Source organism: Juglans regia, chromosome 1, assembly GCF_001411555.2.
Source record: "Juglans regia cultivar Chandler chromosome 1, Walnut 2.0, whole genome shotgun sequence".
Classification (NCBI taxonomy): domain Eukaryota; kingdom Viridiplantae; phylum Streptophyta; class Magnoliopsida; order Fagales; family Juglandaceae; genus Juglans; species Juglans regia.
The window spans coordinates 44,964,094-44,987,192 of record NC_049901.1 but is presented as its reverse complement, the minus strand read 5'-3'; the positions used below and the strand labels follow the sequence as shown (position 1 = coordinate 44,987,192).

At 39.8% G+C, this 23,099-nt stretch overlaps 1 protein-coding gene across 5 annotated transcripts; it reads left to right on the top strand.

Annotated features, from left to right (window-relative positions):
• The first annotated feature begins 172 nt into the window (after positions 1–172).
• Positions 173–21,232, top strand: LOC109000762. 5 transcript variants are annotated; one of them, XR_001997768.2, is made up of 17 exons: positions 173–660; positions 800–1,341; positions 1,839–3,233; positions 3,554–3,970; positions 4,082–4,153; positions 4,329–4,409; positions 4,549–4,586; positions 4,700–4,787; positions 4,865–5,014; positions 11,923–12,114; positions 12,207–12,286; positions 12,388–12,460; positions 12,533–12,634; positions 13,161–13,266; positions 19,111–19,198; positions 20,797–21,051; positions 21,164–21,232. XR_001997768.2 is itself a non-coding variant. In XM_018977760.2 (17 exons), the coding sequence occupies exons 1-16, from the start codon at positions 327–329 to the stop codon at positions 20,981–20,983; spliced, it is 3,945 nt and encodes a 1,314-aa protein (XP_018833305.1). In that variant the 5' UTR covers positions 173–326; the 3' UTR covers positions 20,984–21,002; positions 21,087–21,210. The 5 variants fall into 5 exon arrangements, 4 of the variants coding, with proteins under 4 accessions (XP_018833305.1, XP_035539701.1, XP_018833304.1 ...); XM_018977760.2 differs by having other exon boundaries at positions 20,797–21,002; positions 21,087–21,210; XM_035683808.1 differs by having other exon boundaries at positions 803–1,341; positions 20,797–21,210.
• Positions 21,233–23,099: the final 1,867 nt, after the last annotated feature.

Genomic DNA, 23,099 nt, shown 5'->3' with positions numbered 1-23,099 from the left:
CGGATTGGAGACCCGATGAGATAGCAACCCAAGAAATTCGGGTCGGGTCGGATGATTTTAATCGGCCCATCGGTTTTTCGGTTCTTTTGCGCAGCCCTTAATAACAACTCCAAACAAATTTGAAATAACATGCACCGAGCATTTCCCGCAAAACACACCCCCCCCCCAAAAAAATTACACACCCTCTTTCCCTCACACTCCGTGCTGACATGCTGTGCTATCCCAACAGTGAATCCGAATTCCAGAGAGGGTAAAGGTAAAAGAAAACCCTGTTTAGATTCAGTGCAGCGTAGGGTGGGTGCAACGTGCAAAACTTTGGACCAAAAATGGCTTCAGAAGAACCCTGCAACACGGAGACCGAAGACGAGACCATCGCCCTCAAGAAAAAGCGTGCCAACCGGCGCGTGAGCTTCGCAGACGTCGAGATCACCTCCGTCCACATTTTCAACCGCGACGAAGACTTCTCTGAGGACCATCCCGCCACCCCTAACGCCCCTCATTCTGAGCAAGACGTCCTAGGGTTTTTCAGGGACCTCGCCGACGGCGACGAGTCCTCTCCCTGCGACGAGCAGGAGAGCAACTCCTTTTTACGCCCCATCGGCTCTCCCTCTCCGGGAAGCAGCACTGTTGGTTCGGTCTCAGCCACTTCAAATGACGATGGCAAGTTCCCACCTAATTTTCTTTCTTACCCTTCCGTATGGTTCTTAGGAAAACGGAAAAGGAAAATTTCTTAACGCATACGTTATTTCAATCAGTTTTGCTTCTATTTTACCCTTTAACTTGTGTTGTTGTTTCGCAGAAGACAATTTCTTTGGGCCTGTGTCAGCGAATTTCATTAGACCCGAAAGGCTCTCCGACTCTGCTGCATCGGATGATATCACCATGGATTCCACCGCGTTTTCCATGCATTTCCGTAGTCTTGCCAGATCAGATTCTGGAGGAGGAGAACTCAAGACCCCAACCACAGCACATCGTCTACTTGCCTTTGAAGACAATGCTACCCCGTCACGGACGGATTCTTATGCAAGTTTTATGGTCCTGACTAAAACGAAGAAGCTCTCTGTCGATCAAGTAAGCAGTGGCGGTGGTGGCAAAGATTCAAACGAGATGAGTATTGTAGGTGAAAACCCACGTAGTTATGATTACGGGAGGCTATCTCCCAGATTAGATGCACTTCTGGCAGAAGGCAGCAAGGATTTACATGCAGTACCTATTGACTCAAGGTCATTAATGAGGAATGAGGATGCCCATGATATGGTGTCTCCGATTGGTACAAAGATGAGCGAGGCGAATGGTGGTTCTTCAGACAGCCCCGCCCGAACTCCCAAGCACTTAACCGGAGTAAGTTAGGGCGATTTGTTTTTTAGTTCTAGTGATTTTGACCGAAGTGTCGCCCAGCTGTTTTGGTTCCTTCATATTTGATATTTCGCGTTAAGTGCTATTTTCTTGGCAACTCCATAATGATTACCTAGAGTGCTTCCACTCAGTTTGGTTGGAGATTGTTCTGGGCGTTGGTATTCTAACTGCCTTATTCTCGTTCTAGTTTCTGCAAAATCCTCTACCCTTTACACTAATGAAGACATCGTATCATGCACTTCAATTATTTCATTTTATTTTTATGTCCTCATAGCATGGTTGCAATTAACTTCTTCTGTGCATGAGTGCTTGTATGGGTTTAATGATGCGACTGATTAGATAATAAAGGCAATGCATTCTTTGTGCTGATAGGAAATGTGTTGTTGCTCTTGTTGAATCTGCTTATATATTATCAAGCACGCTGGTTTCTTTAGTTACTAGTTAATAAACTGTTAAGGCTAACAGATGCTTCTTTTTTACAGTACGAACCAGCATATTGCCCTTTGAGTGAAGGAAGGGTAAAAGGAAATTCTTCTGAACCTCAAATTAATGACTCTGATATCAACCAGAAACCTGAGCATCTATGGGCATCTCCTTTGGAGGGATCCTTATCTTTGTTATCTTCTAAACGGCTGAATTCATTTGTAAGTACTCCTTATTCAGCCAAACATATGGAGGTTGTGATTCCTTCCTCAAAACTGCCAGGTTTGTATTCAAGTAGTGAAAGCATTAGTCATGGTAACATTCTGTCTTCCATTCAGAAAAGCATTTCCAAGTTTAAAATTCCCGAGCCTTCTCCTTGTTCCTCTAGTCTCAAAGAGGGAATCCATAAATTGAAGTGTAGATTATCAAATTACTCTTCCATGCTTTCTCCCTTTAATGCTGTTATGACTAGAAGTAGCGAAGATCTTAAATACAGAAATGTGGATACCCCCATTACTCATTTAGAGGAGCACTTGTGTACTGCTGATGTGAAGAATGGAGAAGATAAAAACTTGATCAACATAGATGATGGAATTGAGACCTCGAAAAGCATTTGTAAGTCTAACCAAAATGAAGAGATCTTGGGTCTTGCACAACATGAAGAATCTCCATGTCACACGTCTTTCGGCCTTATTTCCAAGGATAAACCTAAAAAGCTAATGACAGCAGTGGCTTCACCATCTCAGTCCACTCGGTCGGGGGGGAAAGTGGTTCAGAATTTCTTTATGAATGGAAATCCGATAGAAGGGACACTGGCTACTGGAACTGATTCCTCATTAGTGGAGTTCACACTTGATTACAGGAAAGATGGGAAAGTGACTGGTACAGCTGATAAATTTGTTTCATCTTCAGTAATAGGTCAGACCTTGTCAACATCCATGGAATATCAAGGCGGTGTCTCCCCTCAGCTGAGACCACTGGATCAGTACACTAAACTTGTTTCATCCCCAATGAAAAATTTATCACAAACCTTATCAGCATCTTCAGAATACCAATGCAGTGTCTCCCCTCAGTTGAAACAGCTGGATCAGTCTAATAAACATGTTGGTTTGGGGCAATATGGAGATTCAACTGAAAATGGTATTGGTGATAACTATTCTAGTCAGGTAGGCGGCAAACTGGATTCCTTGCTTTCTGAAAATAGAGCGGAGTCTGCCTCACCCTTCTTGAAGACTGACTATGTCAAAGAGTTTGCTCAAGTAGAAAGGGTCTTTGAAAATAACCGAACTCATCTTCAAAATGAACCTGAAAGCTTTATGGACATCCGAAGCCCTTCGAGGGACAGTGACATTATGGATTTTCAGTTGGAACGTGCAGATAAGAACCTTCAAGCTGGAGCAGAGCCACACAAATTATTTTTCCATAGAAGTAAAAATGAGCCATCCTTTGAAAAGGTCTCTCTTTAATTACTCGTGCATTTTCAGATATGCCCCTTGGCACACACATATATATTTAGGCTGTAAATTGTCTCTGCATGCAGCTTTTCACATGGGCTGGTCCTTTGAAGTTTTGGTATCTTAACTCTGACCTTCTTAGGCTTTTGGACTAAGATGTACTCAAATTTTACACTTGCATTCCACAGCTGCCTGTTCATTAGTCTGGTTAAATCACTTGCCTGTTTTTTAATTGTTAGTGGTGTTATTGTTGCACCCATAACACCCCTTCCCCAAATAAATAAATACTTGCAAAATTTGACATTGGGTCTGGTGCTTAGAACTCGTCCAAGAAAGATCCAGCCCAGAGTCTTACCTTGAAAGAGTCATCTCAGAACTCCTACAGGAAAAAGTCGACTGCAAGTCCCACCAGCCAAGTGTCAATTCTGAGCCCCTCCAGCCACGACCCATCAAGTGCATCACACAATGACATGATGCCACCTTTTGTTCGGAAAGTTGCCCTATTTCCCAGGTCCAGATTACAAGATATTGATAACTATTCTGGACGGAAAAGAAGAAATGTACAAACTGCTTTCGTGGATGGGGATCATATTGACAAGTTGGCCAGGATTCAAAGAAGTCCAAAAGGTCATAAAAGTGGGGGTTGCGATTTAGAGTTCCCGATAGAACATGCTAATGGATCTGACAATGAAGGAGACAAGATTGGAGGTGATACAGCTTGGATGCATTGGGCTGATGTAAGTTTACTATCTTTTTGTATATTGATCAACTGTATTGCATTTTTGCTGACAGCTTGTAGAATTTATAGGCCTCTGGGATTTCTTTGACTTTGGAGTTCATATTGTCAGATTTTAGTGAAATTCTCAGGGGATGCAAAACAACTGCTTTCTGAGCATATTGATAAGCTAAATTTGAAATCGGTACGTTCCCTTCCATTTTGTGTTCATTATAACTTAATTTAGATATAGGATGCGAAATCACCAACAAAAACAAAGAAAGATATAGGATGTGAAATTAGATAACCATGACTGTTGAGTTACATCTAGTTTTGTCCTCTTCTTTCTCTTTTGTCATATATTTTTTTTCTATATATAGATTTGTATGCTGGAAGATGTGGTGGTTCACCTATTGAAGGTTAAAAAATATGAGATGCTTTCTTCTGAAATCAAGTCTCAGGTCTGCTGAAGAAACAAACAATCATATTGTATTTTATCATATGACAACTTTACAAGTACATTGCTTCTTTGTCCACTAAAAATCTGATCTAGTCTAATAATTTTTCTGCTGACCCTCATCTTGTTTTTGCCCTTTACAGACAAAAGCTGACCACTTCAGTAGCATTAGGAGTAAAAGGTGGTTTCTCATTAAGACAGTATCATGGATGTAGATGACATCAGTTCTTATAAATGTTCAGAAAACTGGTTTAGTGTAACAAGTTTTGATATTGGTTAGTGCATCTGTTGCAGAGCTGCTGAAACAAGATTGTTGCTTCATAAAATTGTATATGAAAAGGCCAAATTACAATTAATGGGTCTGAAGCGCGACATATTGCTGGTATTTTGATTTTCTTGTGTGTTTCCTTTCTTTATATATGCATACAGTTTGTCATCTGCTCTCACATTTGCATGCAGGAAAAAGGACGGCTATTGAGCTTTGGAATTCAGGAGTGTCAAATGTTGAAGTTGAAAATCGAACATATATCTGAATGTGGTGCAGGGGATGCTCAAATTCACAAATGTCTTCATCAATCTTCTTCAATTGATTCTGAGAGCATACATGAGGTAAATATGTGTCTTTAAATATGTCGATGCATCTAGTATGTTGTTCTATATGCAAAACTCACTTCAACAATCATGTTTTAGATTTATCTCGTTCCTGATTTCTAGTCACCAAAATTTGATAGAAATTTAAGGAGGAAAAAACACACATTAACAAATCAAAATGTGGGTGCTAAAACATTTTGGTGGTGGCATCAATATCCGGAGTTATTTAATGTGCCCAATTTCTACATTGTTTTTTTTTTTTTTTTTCTTGATGTGTATTTTGGCTTGTAAATTTTATGAACTTAAAGCAGCAATACAAGGTGATTTTTTGTAACACCTTGTTCCCCCAGGGTTATGAACAAAGTCATTTTTAGAAATCTCCAGGAACCGGTGTGCTACTAACCTTGACTTAAAATTTTTCTTCTTAACTATTACAAGATTGTTGAGTCAGTGCTGGTTGACAGAACTCTCTCTCTCCCTCGCATGTCCTCCCATCGTCTTTCCATTTCCAGTGCTTCTCATCGGAAATTTTTCTAACCTTTTTCTTCTGTTTCTTTCCGTGTTTCCATTTTCTTTCCATTTTTTCTTTCCTGTTTTTTATTTTTGAGAGAGAGAGAGAGTGTGTCTATCTCGTGAGCCCTAAGTGTGAGGTGGCGCAGCCCTGACATTGACAGCTTGGTTGGTCGTGTTGTCGACAGAGATAGAGTCGATGGCGGCCAAAAACTCTTCTAGGAGTACTCCGGCATTGAGATCTTCTCCGGTGACGGAGGAGAGAAGGCTCTGTTCTTCGTGTCGTTGGAAATTATTCCAGCTCCATCGCCACCTCACATAGAAATTGCCAAACATACACTCTTGAGCCACTGAGGTCCAGTTGGGCTCCATTTTTACTGATAAACCATGCAGATCCTTCTTCTTTAGTCATGTTCCTCTCGGTTTTCCACAACTATTCTTTAGATCTGCTTCAGATTTGCACCGTAGGCTTGTGCTCGCATATTTTGCATAAACATTCGAGAGGAATGAAGCTTGGGAAGCTTCGGCATCTGAAATCGAAGGTTTGAGATTAATATGGGTTAGTTGGTGTGCACGGTACATTAAAGGAGATGGAACCCCAGCTTGTTGAGTTGAAGATAGTGGTCGCTTTCTTGTCTACGAAAATGGACTTGCTTTCAACTAGAGGCAACAGGGCTCTAAGAAACGAGCCCAAGATAGGCCCGAATCCTTTAAAATCAGATAAAGGAAAACGAAAAATTGTTTTCGGCCCAGTCCCTATAATTAGATCCAAGAGAGTGACGGGTCAAAAGGAAAACCGGGTCATTCAAAGTGGGTTCTATGTTGGGTATCGGCGTAGAGACATTTGAAACGGAATGCCCTCTGCCACAGGTGAAATAGGAAAGGCCAATAGTCGGTGTTACACCCTTGGTCAGTGTTTTTCCTGAAAAAACTATGGCACCCACACCGGAGTTGAAGGAAAATTGTGTAATGACGAGGTCTGAGGGAGATGTAGGGTCTATTGGAGGTGAAGGAACTTGATGTACTACTGAGACTTGCCGCCAACCCAAAACCTCTAATGGTGACCTGACCTCACCACTCATGACAAAGAGAACCAATGGAGCTGTTGAGGAGGTACGGGATTTGAATGAAGGAGATGGTTGGGGGGGGAATATGGGTTTGTTGTTGGTGCCTTGCGAGGATGAATGTTTAGGATTTGGTGTACAGTTGGGAGCTATGTCTAGGAAAGATGTGTTCCCCATGTTATCTCTTCCTTCGATAAACAACATAGCTGGATCATCATCGGATTGGGTTTTGCAAAAGGTTAATAAGATACAACAGTGTGTGGGGATTACATGTGGAGGATTTGACGACCAATTCACAGCACTACAACATAAGGTTAATTGAGGTGAGTCACTTGCTTGAAACAAAATCAATATTTAAGAAGAGCAGAGAGTTAAAGCGTCTTACTTGGGTAATCAACCATGACGCAAAGGGAGGTAGTACAAGTTGAGGGAGGGCATAAAGCCTTCCTCCGTCCTCGTAGGATCATTCGGGTAGAGTATTAGTCTTATGGGAAACAAAGGGTTGGGGTAGTTACAGTGACTTGCTTTGCTTTGGGGATGCGTGTTTTGTCCCAATAGGGCTTGGTGTATATTGGATATGTTTTTAATTTCTCCCTCTTGGGCGATGTTCATTAGGGACTCTCTATTATGAGCTAGGTGTTTTCTCTTGTATATATCCAGTGTACTTGGTTACGTCTATTGATATTAATACATTTTTAGTTATACTAAAATTTCTTCTTAACCAACCCGTGGGTAGCCCAAGTGGTAAGGGCAAACTTGTGTACATGTGTCCCATGTCACATGTTCGATTTCCCGTGGGATCAAACTGCGATTTAAGTGGGAGGTCATGGCGGTGGGTTGTTGCGCTAGTCTCCTTGGGGGTTTAGGTTCCATGGATGAGTCCTAAGGGCTATGCCATGGGGTGGTTCCCCCGTCATTAAAAAATAAATAAATAAATAAAAATAAAAATTCTTCTTAACAAAGTGCTAGACACAAAAGGTCCCAAAAATAAATAAATAAAGTCAATCGTTATTAAATACCTTAAATTCAAAAGAGTCTGTGGAAGCGCTTTTTTTTTTTTTTTTTGTGATAAGGAGTCTGTGGAAGCACTTATTAAAATCAATAAAATCTTATGTGCTTATAAAAATAACTTATTAAACTAAAAATCATAAACTGATTATGTCATGAACTGTCTAGGCCTCTACTTCATCTCCTTGGGCCAAGTCTTGATATGCAACTCCATCCTCATAAAGATCCTCATTTAAGGTGGTTACAACATTAAAACATACAAAAATAAGTCAAGCACTCAATAAGCATACATCATACAGTAAGCATAATAAAAATATAAGAGTTCTTGGAAAACATGCAATGCTCATAATTACATACGTAAATAATACGGACATGAACTTGATCTGTGCATGAAATGCACTAACTTGTCTTTTACTTGTCATAGGTCGGTACTCACTGTTGACCCCCGTGAGTTAGGATTAACGAATCTAAGGCTATAGATGTTGAGCTGAGTTAAACTAATTTCTTTATGAATAATAGTGAGTTGAGTAATGAAAAGAGTTAGGTGGGGCTCATCTAAACTGAGTTTAAAGTGTGTTTGGATGTTAAGATGAGTTTAGTACTTTTTATGGAAAATTAAAAAGGTTGTGGGTCCTATGTATAAAGATGTCTTAAGTTAAAAAAAATTATAGGTCCCATGTGTAAGAAGGTTTTGAGTTGGGATGAGTTTAGTAATTTGAGAGTTGAGTGTTTGGATGTTAGACTCAGCTTAAAATTAAACTGAACTCAGTTGAGTTTGGGAACCAAACGCAGCGTAAGTAGATTCTGATTCTGCTCATGGCTGCGGGTTGTGAAATTCATATATAAGGAAGACACATTGGGTGCACTACTAGCATGTACAACTTGGCAATACAATATGCCCATAACATATGATATCGTCTTTATATCATAACATAGGCCGTTACGTATCTTAATATTCATACTTCATCATAATCATACATGCATATTTTCTTGCTATATCTTGTCTTATCATATCGTAGATTTTAAGTGAAATTGTGCTTTGGCATATCATAAATTTCAAATGAAATCGTAATCTTTCATAAAATGTCATGATACATGTTTCCTCAATAAAATATGATCTTTCATAAATCTTTTGATGAACAACTCTTCACAAGAAATTATGGTTTTTCATAAACATTTTAATGCGTTACTCTCAGGGCAGGTTTGGGGCCAAAAACAAAATACAAAATTCTCATCTCATCTCATCTCATCATTACACCTTTTTCAAATCCTCATACAAAATATAATAAACAATTCAACTTTTTCAAATCCCAATACACATTTTTCAAATCCCAAAACAATAATAATATTAAAACTTAATATTTTAAACTTCAAAACAAAACACAAAATTCTCATCTCACCCCCCAAATCTACCCTCAGTCTTACATAAAATCATTTTTTTTATAGGTACTCACATAAAATTATGACTTATCATAAGTATTTTGATGCATAACTCTCACATAAAATCATGACTTTTCATAAATATTTTAATGCATAAATCTTCACATAAAATCATGGATTTTCATAAAATATCTTGATGCATATGTCATGCAACTAACATGAAACTTATGCAAAAAATCACGGCATTTATAAATTTATCATGACTTGGGTACATAAAAAGGGTATGTTGTTTACCGAACAAACGTTTTAGGGTATGATCATGCTACTTACCTCATAGCATTAATCTAATATTTCCGGCACGTAATCACCTATAGAATTAGTTATGTAACTTACGTCAGTTTCTAATTAAACACATACATCGTAACTAAAACCCTAAATACATTAAATAACCTATATTTCCATAAACCTAAAATCCTCAAAACCCTAAAATTAGTCTAACCTTTCATGGGCCCAAACTCTCACAAATCGATATTCCCCATTAAACCCATAAAACATAAGTCCAAGCCCATGTTGACATGCGTATAAACGCCACATATTTACTTCCCAGCCCGTAACCCATGCATGCTCATATTAATCTTATACATACTAACTATAAGTTACGGTGGGAGCTGGCCAAGGGTGAACCGATGAGAGCCAATGAGCTACGGCGGTGCTCAGGCGTGGTTGGACTTAACTTAAGTGGACCATGCAGCGCCCTAGTGCCCTCTGTGGTGGCTTCGGGTTCTAGCTAAAAGAGTGAGAGGTACTTTGTGAGAGAGAGATTAACATGAGGGAGAGAGAGCTTACAGTGAGTCTTGTGAGAGAGAATTGAGTGCTCGTTTCTGCCTTATAAAATAGGGGCTTAGATTGGTGGTTGTTGCTAGTGTGGAAGGTGGCTATGGGGAGGAGCTTTGCGTTTGGTCGTGGCTACAAGGAGGCTAGGTACTTCGACAAGATGCTAGGTAGTGAAGGATGGTTCTTGGTGGCAATGCATCGCTTGCAGTGGTTTGCTTTGGCAAGGTGGTGGAGCTCCCATTGTTGACAGCGGAAGTGCAGTGGCTGGTTTTAGGTGCTCTTTTTGGGTGGCTAAAATAGGGGCCTTTTGTTGGTTGCCGGTGGCTTGGTTCTCTCGGTTTCGGTTGCAACTAGTTGTGGTTGAGCAAAGGTTGTAGCGGCCACCTGGTTTGTCTATTCGACAGAGAGGCAATGCGGGTGCTTCACGGCTGGCTGTGCAACGAATGGACACACATATGTGTAGTGGTTTGCGGCTTGGGTTGGCGTGAAGGAGCATCATGTTTTGGAGGCACCAAGCTGGTCAAGGGTGTTGCCATGACAGGGAATAGGATCTTGAGAGAGGAATTGAGGTTTGGGATTAGAGGGGTGCAACCAATGTTTTGAAAATCGTTTCGTACCGGCCGATACGGCCGGTATTTGCCGTACTAGCCACTGGGCCGGTACAGGTACTACTTGTATTTTGTACCGGCCGTTTCGGCCTGTATTTCGGCCTGTACCGGCCTGTGTTTCGGCCTGTACCGGCCGATATTTCAGCCTTCATTTTCTTTTTTTTAATTTTTTCAAACTACAAGCTTATTTTTTGACCCCCAATTCAGATTAGACTATTTATAATTTATATATATATGTATTTATATATAATTTATTTATATATAGACTATTATTTTAGAATATAATTTTGAAATATAATTTATTTATATATCGACTATCCCGAAATGTTATTCCGAAACGCTACCGGTACAGAAATATTTCGTTCCAATGCCTTGACCGGTACAGCGTCCGGTACGGTATTAAAAACATTGGGTGCAACAGCTAGGTAGAAAGGAAAGGAAGGATTTGCGGCAACCCTAATTTGTGACAAGGAAGATGGACATACGTGCATGGATCTATGAATTTATAGAAGGTAGTCAGGTGCTGGGTCTTGAAGACAGGTTGGGTGAAGGTCATGGGTCCTAGAGTTTTACTTCAAGTGTTGGCTCATTTAATAGGTCTAATTAGATTCTAGGGCTTGCCTATAATTTTGGCAAGCTAAGTCGCTTAACAACCCTAATGAGTCGATCTTAAATTTCAAAATGAGTCCAACTTGTCTGACAATTATTTTTGGGCTTATAAAATAGTTCTTGAGCTTAATACCAATTAAGTGGGGGCCCACTTGGTCCATATATATTAAATGGGCTTTAATTCAATTAGTGAGCCCAATAAAAATTCCATAATCCATTTAAATAAATTCTGGGCACGTGGTCTAATCAAAATAATCCAATAAATCTCAATTGGGCTTCCCAAAAATATATTAATATAATTCCAAAATCATCCACTAAACCCTTAATGGGCCTTAATAGAAGGAGTCTTTCATATAAGTCCTTAAGGCAAGACACATTGGGTCATTCGGTCACTCACTCCCACTTGAAAGAGCATTTAATGAGGATCTCACTCGGGCCCCCCTCCAGTAGTGTTCAGAACCAGCCTTGAAGTGAATGAATTAGAAAGAACGAAGAAGTAAGGAAATGAGACGACTTTTTCTTGAACTATATCATAAACAGATCTTCCCCTCCAACGAAGTAACACGAATATCTCTGGTAATCAGTCTATTTCCATCAGCCGACCGGTGGGAGCAAGAAGTTTGGGATATGTTTGGTGTTTCTTTCATCAATCATCCGGATCTACACTGTATATCAACAGATTATAATTTCGAGGGTCATCCATTACGAAAAGACCTTCCTCTGAGTGGATATGTGGAAAATATACATTTGGGCTCTCGAGCCTAATTAAAATTCCCAGCTAAGCTAAAAAATTATAGCTTGTGGATTAATCCAAAATAATTCATTTAACTTAGTTTAGGCCCAATAAAATTATCCATACTATCGTGTCGTTACATTTTTTCAGATTCTTAATAATGTACATGTACTGCACCAGGTTTCTTATGACAAAGTGACCACAATGAAGCAGAAATCTGAATTTTTAGATAGAAAAATAGAGAGCTTGGTCAAATTCTTTCACTCTATCTGCAAGATGAAAGGAGAATCAAGCTGTGCCAACACTATTGCATTAGTTCATGATCAGCTGACAAAAAAAATGTGTTGCAGCTATATACGCCAGGATTTGCAGGTCTTTCTACTCTTGCTGAAATTCTTATCAATGCATAGAATAGAGTGCCTTATGCCACTGAGGGACATTATCCTTTCTGTTACTTTTGTCAGCTATGGGAAGTTGGTGGTTTTGAGAGTGGGAATGGTCGTTATAGCATTCTCCTCAACTATAAGGGCTACATCAACCAAAGGTTTCTTCTTTCTGGGGTTCCTTTGTTTATTTACTTAGAGCTAAAAGTTTTTTTTTCAAGGTGATAAAACGTCTTTTTTTTTTTTTTTCTAATATATACAGATTCACAGTAAATGCTGGTCCAATATCAAGTGTGATCGTCTCAAGCAAATTGAGTGATACCAACATCTTAAAGGTATGAACATGGAATTCTTTGTTTTTATTTTTTATTTTTATTTTTTTTAACCTTGTGTTTCTTGTTGACTAGAACTTTCCAAACATTGATGCTTGCACTGGATTTGCATTTGTGCTAAATGCTGAGACTACTAGGAAGTATGTTGGATCAAGATGTTTGGCACAAGAGACGCAGGTATACTACTCCTTAGCTTTATATAATCTTTGCTAGGCCATTTTCCTTACATTTTTTTCTCCTTTCTTCTTCTCCAGTGCTAAAATCAATGATTTAAATACAATTATGAACTTGGTCTTGGTGGTATGTTCCCTCCAAATCTAAAGTTTGAATTCTGTTGGGTGCAAATAATTTCTAGGGGCCATCAAACTTGGGAGAACTTTCCCTTGAATTGCCCGAGGTGCACTTGCAGAAAATTCTTTACCGAGGGCCTGTGCACCCCTGGGATTAGTTGAGACTTTGTTCTCAGACACTAGGTGCCAATAAAAGAAAAAGGACATCACCTGCAAGAACTTGCTTTTAATTGTCATTTTGAGGCAATTTCTCTGAAAACATTTGCAACCATTAGAACCTTGCGTTTGCAGTTATTTGTTTTTTAAATGGGAGATAGAATCCGTTTGATATAGCAAGCTACAATTTTTGTTGTATCAGAATATACGGTCTACTGTATTATAGGTTGTTGCTTTCACTCTTGTATGTTATGCAGATCTCCAGTATACTTCTATGCAATCTGCTTGATGTGGTTGAGGAAGTTCAGTTAACCCAGATAGAGGTCACAAATTTGATCCATACATGTTTTCATTCACCATCTGGTAATTTCTCTCTTCCACCCCATCCCCCCCCCGGGGCGTGTTTTCTTCCCTTTGTGCTTCCACATTTCATGTTTCTGACTTTCAGTCCTGTAATATTCATCCAAATTGGTTCATCAAAAGTCAGCTACCCAAAGGGAAGGTTAATTAGAAGTTAATATCTAATTATATAATCTAGCATGCATGTTGATGTTGATATTGATGAGTGAACCTTTATCAGCCCAACTATGAGTGGAGTGGAAAATCTTATGACAGAAACATAAAAAATTATGTATAGTTGGGCTGATAAAGGTGCAGTATCAGTTGTCCAATTCAAGTTTGGAGGTCTCATTTGTTGGCTCTTATGATCTCTCTCTCTGTCCCCCCCCCCCACCCCCACATGGGTTTTCCCAAATGCTTCCTATTAGTGAATCTCTTATCTACTTATCTATGCAATCTCATTTTTTGTTTTTGGGTACTGGTATCAAGTATGTGTTTTTCCTCACGGTTCGTGATCAATTCTTAGCTGATTGCATTGTTGGCAGTGGGGGAGATTTCATTACTAAGAATAACCGTGAGAAGTAAGGGCATAGCTAGAACAATCTCCTTCAACTAGTTGTTAGCCAACGTGGAAGATGTGTTTTTAAGGCAGGGAGGTTGCATTTTTTGACAAAGTCTCGTGTTAGAAACAACATATATGGTGCAAAGATGCTCCAATTTTCATGGAAGATATTTGGCTATTTCGGAAAATGGCGGCAACGATCGTAGGGCTTAGTAATTCTAGATGGGAGATATGAGAATCAGTGCAGTAGCCTTGCCAAAGAACTTAGAGAAGCTTATGTTGTTCTCTCTTTTGACGGTAATGAGTCTTTAAATTATGGATTTTGTATGTCCAATTTGAATTGATCTCAATGGATCTTCGACCTATTCAGTCATGTTCAACTCCTACATCGTTTAATGGGGCATATCAACGTGAGATGTATGGTGAAATTCAAGGCATGACGGTGGAAAATTCTATTCAGTGGTTCTCAAGAGGATTGCCTTGGTGTAGTCGTGTAGGTAACCAATAGAAGAGACGGGCAATTAAAGTAGCAATGGTAGAGGAGTTTTTAAAATTTCATTTGGGAATGTTACGCAAGAGGGGCATACAAGTTGGGTCAGTTTGACTTGTTTAAAAACTGAATTGGGATTTGTTGAAATGTTTAGAAACTGTATAATGCAACTTCTAATTGGCTCTCTGGGTTGGAGGGCTTTTAGGTTGGGCTGGGTTATACATTTTCTACAACAGCCCTAGGTTAGTAGACCCATTATTCATGTTCGATCACCCCATAAAAATGAAGTTGTCCTCTACGCCAAATGCACCATGCACAACACTTGTGATAGAAAGACTTGTTGGAGACAAGGGCCGCCCAAATTGTAGAGGCCAAGCCATTCAATGGGGAGAAACTGGCTCATCACAAAGGGGAGAAATTTCTCCCACCTGCGGTGGTGGCACTATGAGGGATATTCAGTAAATGTTGGTAACCCCAAAACCAATGCTAATTCAAGGAGAAATTTCTCCCACCTGCGATGGTGGCACTATGAGGGATATTCAGTAAATGTTGGTAACCCCAAAACCAATGCTAATTCAAGACTAAGCTCCAAAGTGCTTGTTTTCTAGTTTAATTCTATAGGCATTGAAGAGGCTGAGTGGATGTAAAGGGAGTTTGAAGAGAATGAAGTCTTTGAAGTGTTAAAGGTTGTGCATGACGACAAGGGTTCGTGACCTAATGGGTTCTCTCGTTGGCTTTTTTCAGACTTTGGTGGGTCCTCAAAGTTGATTTGATGTATGTATTTGTGGAACTCCATTATTGGGGAGAGTTTGAAAAGGGCGTCAATGCTACCTTCATTGCTTTTATACCCTAAAAAGCATAGGCAATGGAAATCAAGGCTTTTCCCCTATTAGCCCAGTTGGAGATGTGTATAAAATTATCTCTAGAGTCCTTGTTAACAGGATGCACATAGCTTTGGAAAGGTCATATCTAGAACTCAAAATGCCTTCATTAGGGTGAGGCAAATCTTGTACCCAGTTCTCATCGTCAATGAGAGCCTTGATAGTATACTCCATTTAACTTGATAGTATGCAAGCTGGATTTAGAGAACACTTGCAATCATTTGGGAGTATTGTTGTATTTATTATAGAGATATGTTGCAGGGGGATTTCCTATTGCATATTCTTGGTGTGTCTTTTAGTTTTGATTGATGTATCACCTTTTAGCTAGTTTAGCAGCTCATAAGGTTTGCAACAAGGGTACCCTTTGTCTTCTAGTCTTGGCTCTGAATGATGCTCCCAGCAGAAGGCTAAGATACTTCACAGGCAACGATGAAACGCCACAGCCCAATATGCTGGCCAGCCCCCTGACATTGCAAATGTTATCCACGGCAACCAACTCAGATTTTGTAAGATTTACTTTTAGACTGGATACTGCTTCAAAACAAAGCAAGATAGTGTTCAGAGATTGAATATGACCTTGATCTGCCTCACAAAATAACGTGTCATCTGCAAACAAAAGATGTGAAATAATGGTAGAGCCTTGGTTAGTATCCCCTACCAAGTATCCTGAGAAGAATCCACCCTCCACTGATACCGACAACATTCTGCTTGGAGCCTCCATGACAGTAACAAATAAGAGGAGATAATGGATCGCCTTGGCACAACCCCCGCGAACTGAAAACCCTCGCGAACTGTTGAAGAATCCCACTGGGTCACCATTCACCAAAATCGAAAATTGAACCTTGACACACAATGCCTCATCCATGATCTCCATTTCTCCCCAAAACCACATATCCTTGACAAATAAAAAAGGAATTCCAATTAACATGGTTGTAAGTCTTCTCCATGTCTAATTTGCATAAAATACCCGAAGTGCCTGATTTTATCCTGTTGTCCAAGCATTCATTAGCAATAAGGACTGAATCCAAAAATTTTCTTCCCCTAACAAATGCATTTTGAGATTTAGAGATGATTTTGTCCATGACCATGCTCATCCTATTAGCAAGAACTTTTGAAAGTATCGTAATACATACTGCCCACATGACTAATAGGGCAGAAATCTTTCACCTCCATTGCACCAACCTTTTTGGGGACAAGAGCACTGAATGTAGCATTTAAAAACTTCTCAAATTTTCCAATAGTGAAAAATTCTTGAAAAACCTGCATGACATCCTCTTTCACCACCTCCCAGCAAGTCTGAAAAAATGCCATGGTAAAACCATCCGAACTTGGAGCTGTCTCTATTTATTTTTCTAACTACTTGTTGTATCTCCTCCTTTTCAAAAGGTCTCTCGTGTCAAACTATACTAGTTTGGTCAATTGACTCAAAATCTAGAACATTTAATCTAGGTCACCGATCAAAAGGTTCCGAGAGTAGCTCTTCGAAATGTCCAGCTAAATGATCCTTGATCACTGGTTGGTTTGACGAAGCAAAGCCATCTATGGACAGGGTCTCAATGGCATGGTTCCTCTTGTGTGAGTTGGCAACCCAGTGAAAAAACTTCGTGCATTTATCCTCCAAGAAATCTTCTCCATTAGTATCACCCTTTCTAATTCTGAGGTAACTTGGCTTTTACGAGTGTTCTCAACTTCTACACCTTCCAAATATTGTAGTTCTTGTAGTAAGGTCTTTTTTTTAGATTCTACATTGCCAAATATCTGTTCATTCCAAGACTTCAAGTCCTTCTTCAAAGCTTTCAACTTACCTGCCAAGAAAAAGCTTGGAGTACCTTGTAGCTGATATAAACTCCACCATTGCCTAACCAAATCCACAAACCCTTCAATTTTTAATCACATATTCTCAAATTTAAAATACCTTCGTCCCTCTTGTATGCCTCCACAATCCAATAGTATAGGGACGTGGTCTTAACTTATATGTGGTAGTCGTTTTTGGCATGCATCTGGAAAATGCATCTCCCAAGATGGGGATATAAGGACCATAGTTCCTTCCACTGCTACCTCCCCTGCCATGTGCACATTATCACCCATAGATGCAACACTCTCAGACACATTAGGAAGATTTTCCTCAAATGTTATAACTTTTTATGGCGCCAAAATATTCCTCTGCATTGCATTGAGGTCAAGCTCTTGCCCAGATGTCTCTTGCGAAAATTTGTGTTAACCCCCCTCGCTCCTAACCTCCCAAACCCAAACTCTAATGCATAAGCTCTGTTGTCAGCATCAAAGACATCACCCTTACCTCCACGGTGCTAGGAAGCAGCTCAGATGACGCTGGTGCACTAGTCTGTATCCTCTTGCAGAGCATCAGCCTGCTAGAAGATGTCACCCTTGATTGCCCATCTTTTTCATATGGTGTCACCAGGAACTACCCCAGATGATGCCAGAGAAAGGGGCGATGGCACCCCTGGCTGTTGTGGCAGCGTAGCCATGACCCTAGAGGAAGACGTCGAACCCATTTCGAACTAGGTATTCCTCTGGGCCTGAATGGGCGTAAGCCCATTTCATTTCAGACGCCAACCCATTTTGGGACAAGTTGGGCCTGTCTGGCCCAAGCCCAAGCCCATCTTTGCTTTGCCTTTTTTTCTTTTTTTAATCTTTTTCAAGCCTCGTTTGTTGCCTTGACCCCAACCCAAAGTTATCTTGGCCTAGGCCCAAGCTCTGACTGGGATTAAAATCCCAGTCCACTCTGCCCAGCAAGTCTTCAACAGACTTCTTCAGACAACGCAGCTCCTCCTTCATGCCAACAAGCTCCTCCTTCAACCCAAACAGGACTCTCTGCCCCTCACTTTCCAATGTGCAGATATTGGACAAATTACCACTATCTTTTTCAGGTATAGAGTTTCAACCAACCCTCTCTGCTACCCAATTCTTTTGTCCTTTTCTCCATTTTGTGACATCAAAGAATGGCCTGTACCACCCTACTGCCTACCCTACCCCATCGCAGCTGCAACATACATCCTAGTATGCCTACCCAATTCTTTCCCTTTCCCATCACCCCAAACCACCACTGGAACCTTGTAAGGGTGAGACAGAGCATGCTTCATCTCCTTGGAGAGGATTTCCACCCCCTACCTTCTACCCTTCTGGGAACACAAGCAAACCTCGTCGCCCATTGTCACCATACTCAATGACTTCTAAATAATGTCCGTAGGCGTTGGAACGCCGATGAGCCACCAACAGCAAAGACCCAATTCGATAAGTCTTGAAAAAATCCTTCTTGCCCTCTGAAAGAGGGCACTCTTCCACCGTGTTTGCCAACCACCGAGCACTGGCTTGGCTGAAAACGAACTCCTTCATGACCTTCCTGCTTCTTTCAGTATTGAAGTAACTTCCCCCCTCCAACGATAATACAAAAACCTTGGTTTCAATTAACAAGCGTTTTAAGTAGCCCATCTTAGGCCAGAAAGATTATTGGCACTTATTAAGAAAAACTAGGAGTGCTTGTTATATTGTGTATGCCCCATAAGGGTATAACTATATGTAAGTTAGTGTATATATGATGCAATAGTAAGAGGGTAGGGCTTGATTTTTTAACTGCCCAATATTTACCCTATAGCCATTAGCTCTTTCTAAACACTAACTTTTACAAAATTAACCACATGACATACTTTTAGGCCTGTCAAGTCAGGCACTCGTGTGAAGTAGTATCCCATAATTGTTTGATGAATCCCTCATGTCAAGATAAAGAAGTCACGTGGAAGGGCAAAATGATGTTACCAACTTTTCTTGATAGGAAATATTGTTTAGTTCAGTTTCCTCTAAATTTTCTAGTATGATCACAAATTTTTCTGTATAATTATAATCGTACTCAATTAATTCTGATTTCAGTTATGTTCTAGAACTGATTTAGTGAATTTGGTGTTTTTTATTTACAGGTGACCAGCTTAATTTGCAGCTATGTTTCATTGATTTTTATAGTGGTTGGAAAGTGATGCTGACTCTTGATTTGACGTGTTTGAATCGGTAAAATCCTTTACAATTCTGTTCTCTATCTTAATCACGAAACATTTTTCTTACATGTTAGTTGACCAAATAGTGCCATATCATAAGTTTTAGGGAAGGGAAATGTTACTTCTACCAAGTGATTCTACAAAAGTGGCTCTGCAAAGTGACATGTCACTTACAAGATTTCAAAACTTCTAGCAAAAAATGAAGTGCTTGACCAGAAGTTCAGAACTATCATATATAATTGGATGCATTTTCCTGGAAGGATTCTTGACCAGAATCTATATATCCGAGTATTCTTGACGCTGACTGCTTGTATAAAATAGGAATTTGAGGTTATTTTAAAGGTATTTGATTTTGGCATGTAGCACACCACAGCTAAAAGGAAGAGGAATAACTTGTTTTATAATTTTTCTCAAAATTATGTTGTTCAACTGTAGCGTGTTGATGGGGTAACATCATGTGGTGGTGTCCAGCGTAGGCTGTGACTCGTGAGGGACCGAAAATGGTGAGGAGAGGGAGCTGGGTGAGGGGAGAGGAAGAGAAAAAACCATGCAGATTTTAAATGAAAACAGGGGGAGGAGAAGGAAGAAAATAAAGCGGGCTGCAAACAATAAAAAAGTTCTGAATTTTTTATAAGATGCCAGCACGTCACTTTGTAGAGTCACTTTTGTAGAAACACTTTGTAGACGTACTTCCCTTTAGGAAATCACTATGCCATAAGGCTGTTAGTTTTTTGCTTTTTTTTTTTTTTTTTGATGATGGGGGAACCGCCCAATGGTAGAGCCCTTAGAACTCACCAATGGAACCTAAACCCCCAGGGAGACTAGCACAGCAACTCACCGTCATGGCCTCCCACTTAAATCACAATTTGATCCCAGGGGGTATCAAACCTGTGACATGGGGCTCATGCACACAACTTCACCCTTGCCACTTGGGCTAGCCACGGGTGGGTAAGGCTTTTAGTTATAGTTGAAGTTTTTGAAATGATGCGATATAAGAGGTCCATGGTCTGAAAACTATGGTAGATATATGAATCACATGCATAAGGCCACTGATTATGGAATCTTTGAGTTCAATAGTAGTTCTCTTTCTGCAAGTGATTTACATTCATGGACATATTTAGGATCGACATTAGCATCTATGGAGCTGTTCGGGTAACTCCGGTAAATTTGACCCCTCAGATGCGCCATACACAATTCATCCAGTGGGGTGTGTCGGTGGGGGCTGTGCGTGTGTGTTCTCTTTCTGCAGGGTATTGCTCTTCCTGCAAGTGATTTCCATTCATGGACATATTTTCTTTTACCCTCAGATGCACTATGCACAACTCATTCGGCGGTCATTATGATCAGAGAAGTGTGTTGCCCGTAACAATCTGTTATCCAGATAGAAATGATACTCGTCTCATAATTCGATTTTTAGAATGCTTAGATAATACGTCCACTCATTGATGAAGATTGTTCTTACCTTGATGAGTTCAGTTCAAAATTATATGTTATGGCACTTTTATTTGCTATTCTTACCGCAGATGAGCTTCATAAGCCATATATTATATATATTTCATTATTTTATGTCAAAAGATTGCTGACTAGTCTGATTGCTTGGTTTCTGGGCAGTGGTGTTTATCCTTCAGAGGTTCTTCCGAATGAAATCCGAGCTCCTAATGCCGGATCAGATAAGTCATGGTCGCAGTCACTCATGGTTGAAATAAAAACTGCAGCCGAAAATCTCAGGACTGGATATTCAAGGATAATGAGGCTCTGCAGGTGCGTTTCTCAGGTGGTGCAAGCTTCAGGAAGATGAACAGTATTGCCAAGGGAAGGTCAGAAGTGTCACTGAATTTCTTTAATGCGTCTAGAATGCATACCAGGGTAATACTAATGTTCCCTTTTTTTTTTTCTGGTAGATTGCACGGTACAAGTGATTTGTTATGTATTTTGGTTGGGTGGAGATTGACAGACTTGTAATGTGTGTTCCTCGTAGGATGGAGTCGAATTTTGATTTGGCATATTCTAAAGTAGATGTGCGTTGTGGGTGGGTGGGTGGGTGGGGCAAGTGGATTGCTGCTGCTATCATGCTGTCATGTTTCAGGTTTGTAAATGGGGGGGATTATTCTCGTTCTTAGGTTTGGGCCGGAATGGTAGTCAGGGATCAAATGTTTTGTCCTACGTAATGGGCGATTGGAATGGTGTGGCAAAACAAGATATGGCACATCTAGCCCTAGGTGATGCCATGGCTTGAGTTCAGAAGTTTGCATTATATATAATGTTGATTCTAAGGCCTCCACACGATGAAATGAAAACTATGACGTTCGAAGGTTATTAATGATACTAAATAAATAATATATCGAACTTTAGATAAAAAAACATAGAACTACATCTACGTATGCATGTACCCATCTTTCTCTGCCAGATTTGCCTAGCATCTGTATCTACTACGTATGCATGTACATGCATACAAACAGTACATAAACATATATAGGTATGTATACTTGGGAAGATACCAAGTGTCCTTTTAGTGGGGGCTACATGGTAGGAAAAACAGAAAATAATGGTCCCATTGACAATGAGGATATGTTTGTTGAGTCACGTGGCACGAGGGAGGCAATTTGTCAATTGGTGCGAGAGAGAGAGAGAGAGAGACAAGGGTAGTTGGGTAAAATAACTAAGTGAAAAGGGTAACGCTTTTGTGGAGAAAGTGGGGTTGAACCCCACGTGTCCATTTCTCCGTTTATTCAATCATAAAACGCCCTTTCCTTCTTCCCCATGTTCTCGAGTGCAAGCTCTGTACTCGCTCCCCATTCTTGCCACTTCTCGTAGCTTCCTCTTTTAACAAGTTATATAACTTTTCTAACGCCCTCTTTGGAACTATCGCTCTCCGTTATTATTTTAATAAACTTATAAAATAACGATAAACGATGTGCTTTCCATTGGTTTTTTATTTTTTTTGTCTTCTATTATAATTATTATGAATGATGAGAATTTCAATTTCTACACTTTTTTTTCTCAAATTCTAAAATGTTGACTATAATAATCAATAATATTTATTTACTAAATAGTAAATACGAAATCCTTATTGATAACTGTAAAGGCGTAACTAGGGGGATATTCAAGATTAAAATATTGTGAGATTAAAATTATCTTTCTTGTATTTTTAATCTTTAAGTACAGCTTTTTTAAATACATAATAATATATTTATTAGAATTATATATATTTGTTTTATTTTATTTTGTCAAAATGTTATTTACCAAAATGACATCAGTTGACCAACAATCCAAGTGTGGGAGTTAAAACAAGAAGCTCGCTATGTAGCAAGATTGGCCGGTATTAGGTGGGATTAGGGGTGTAAATTTAAATCGAAAAATCGGATCAGATCGGGTTGATCCGGTCCGGTCCGAAATCGATAAAACCGGATGTACCGGTTTAGGAAGGTAATTGGAGTGTAATCGATTTTGAAAAATAAAAAATCGGTACATATCGATTTGGTCTTAATTTTTGTCCAAAACTGGACAGGACCGGACCGGTTACACTCCTAGGTGGGATATATGGGTGCTAGGGCTGTACAGGAACCGGTTGAAACCGGTGAAGAACCAGTCAGTGGGCAAGAGGATTTGAAGGAAAATCGATGTCGACGATTCGGCGCCAATTTGAACCTTAGGAAAATCGTTGAATCGGCCGATCCTTTCTTTTTTTTCAAATATATGTATATAAAGTGGTGCTGTTTCACTTAAATGAGTGAAATGACGTCGTTTTTCTAAGTGGAAGTTAAAAAAAAACCATATAGAACGGCGTTGTTTGGCTTTAAACCAAACGACGCTGTTTTGAATTAGGTTTCATTAACCCCCCCTCCTCTTCTTCTTTTCGCGTGTTTTTCTTCCTCCTCATCTTCTTCTTCCTTTGCAACCCTAAACCCTAAGTC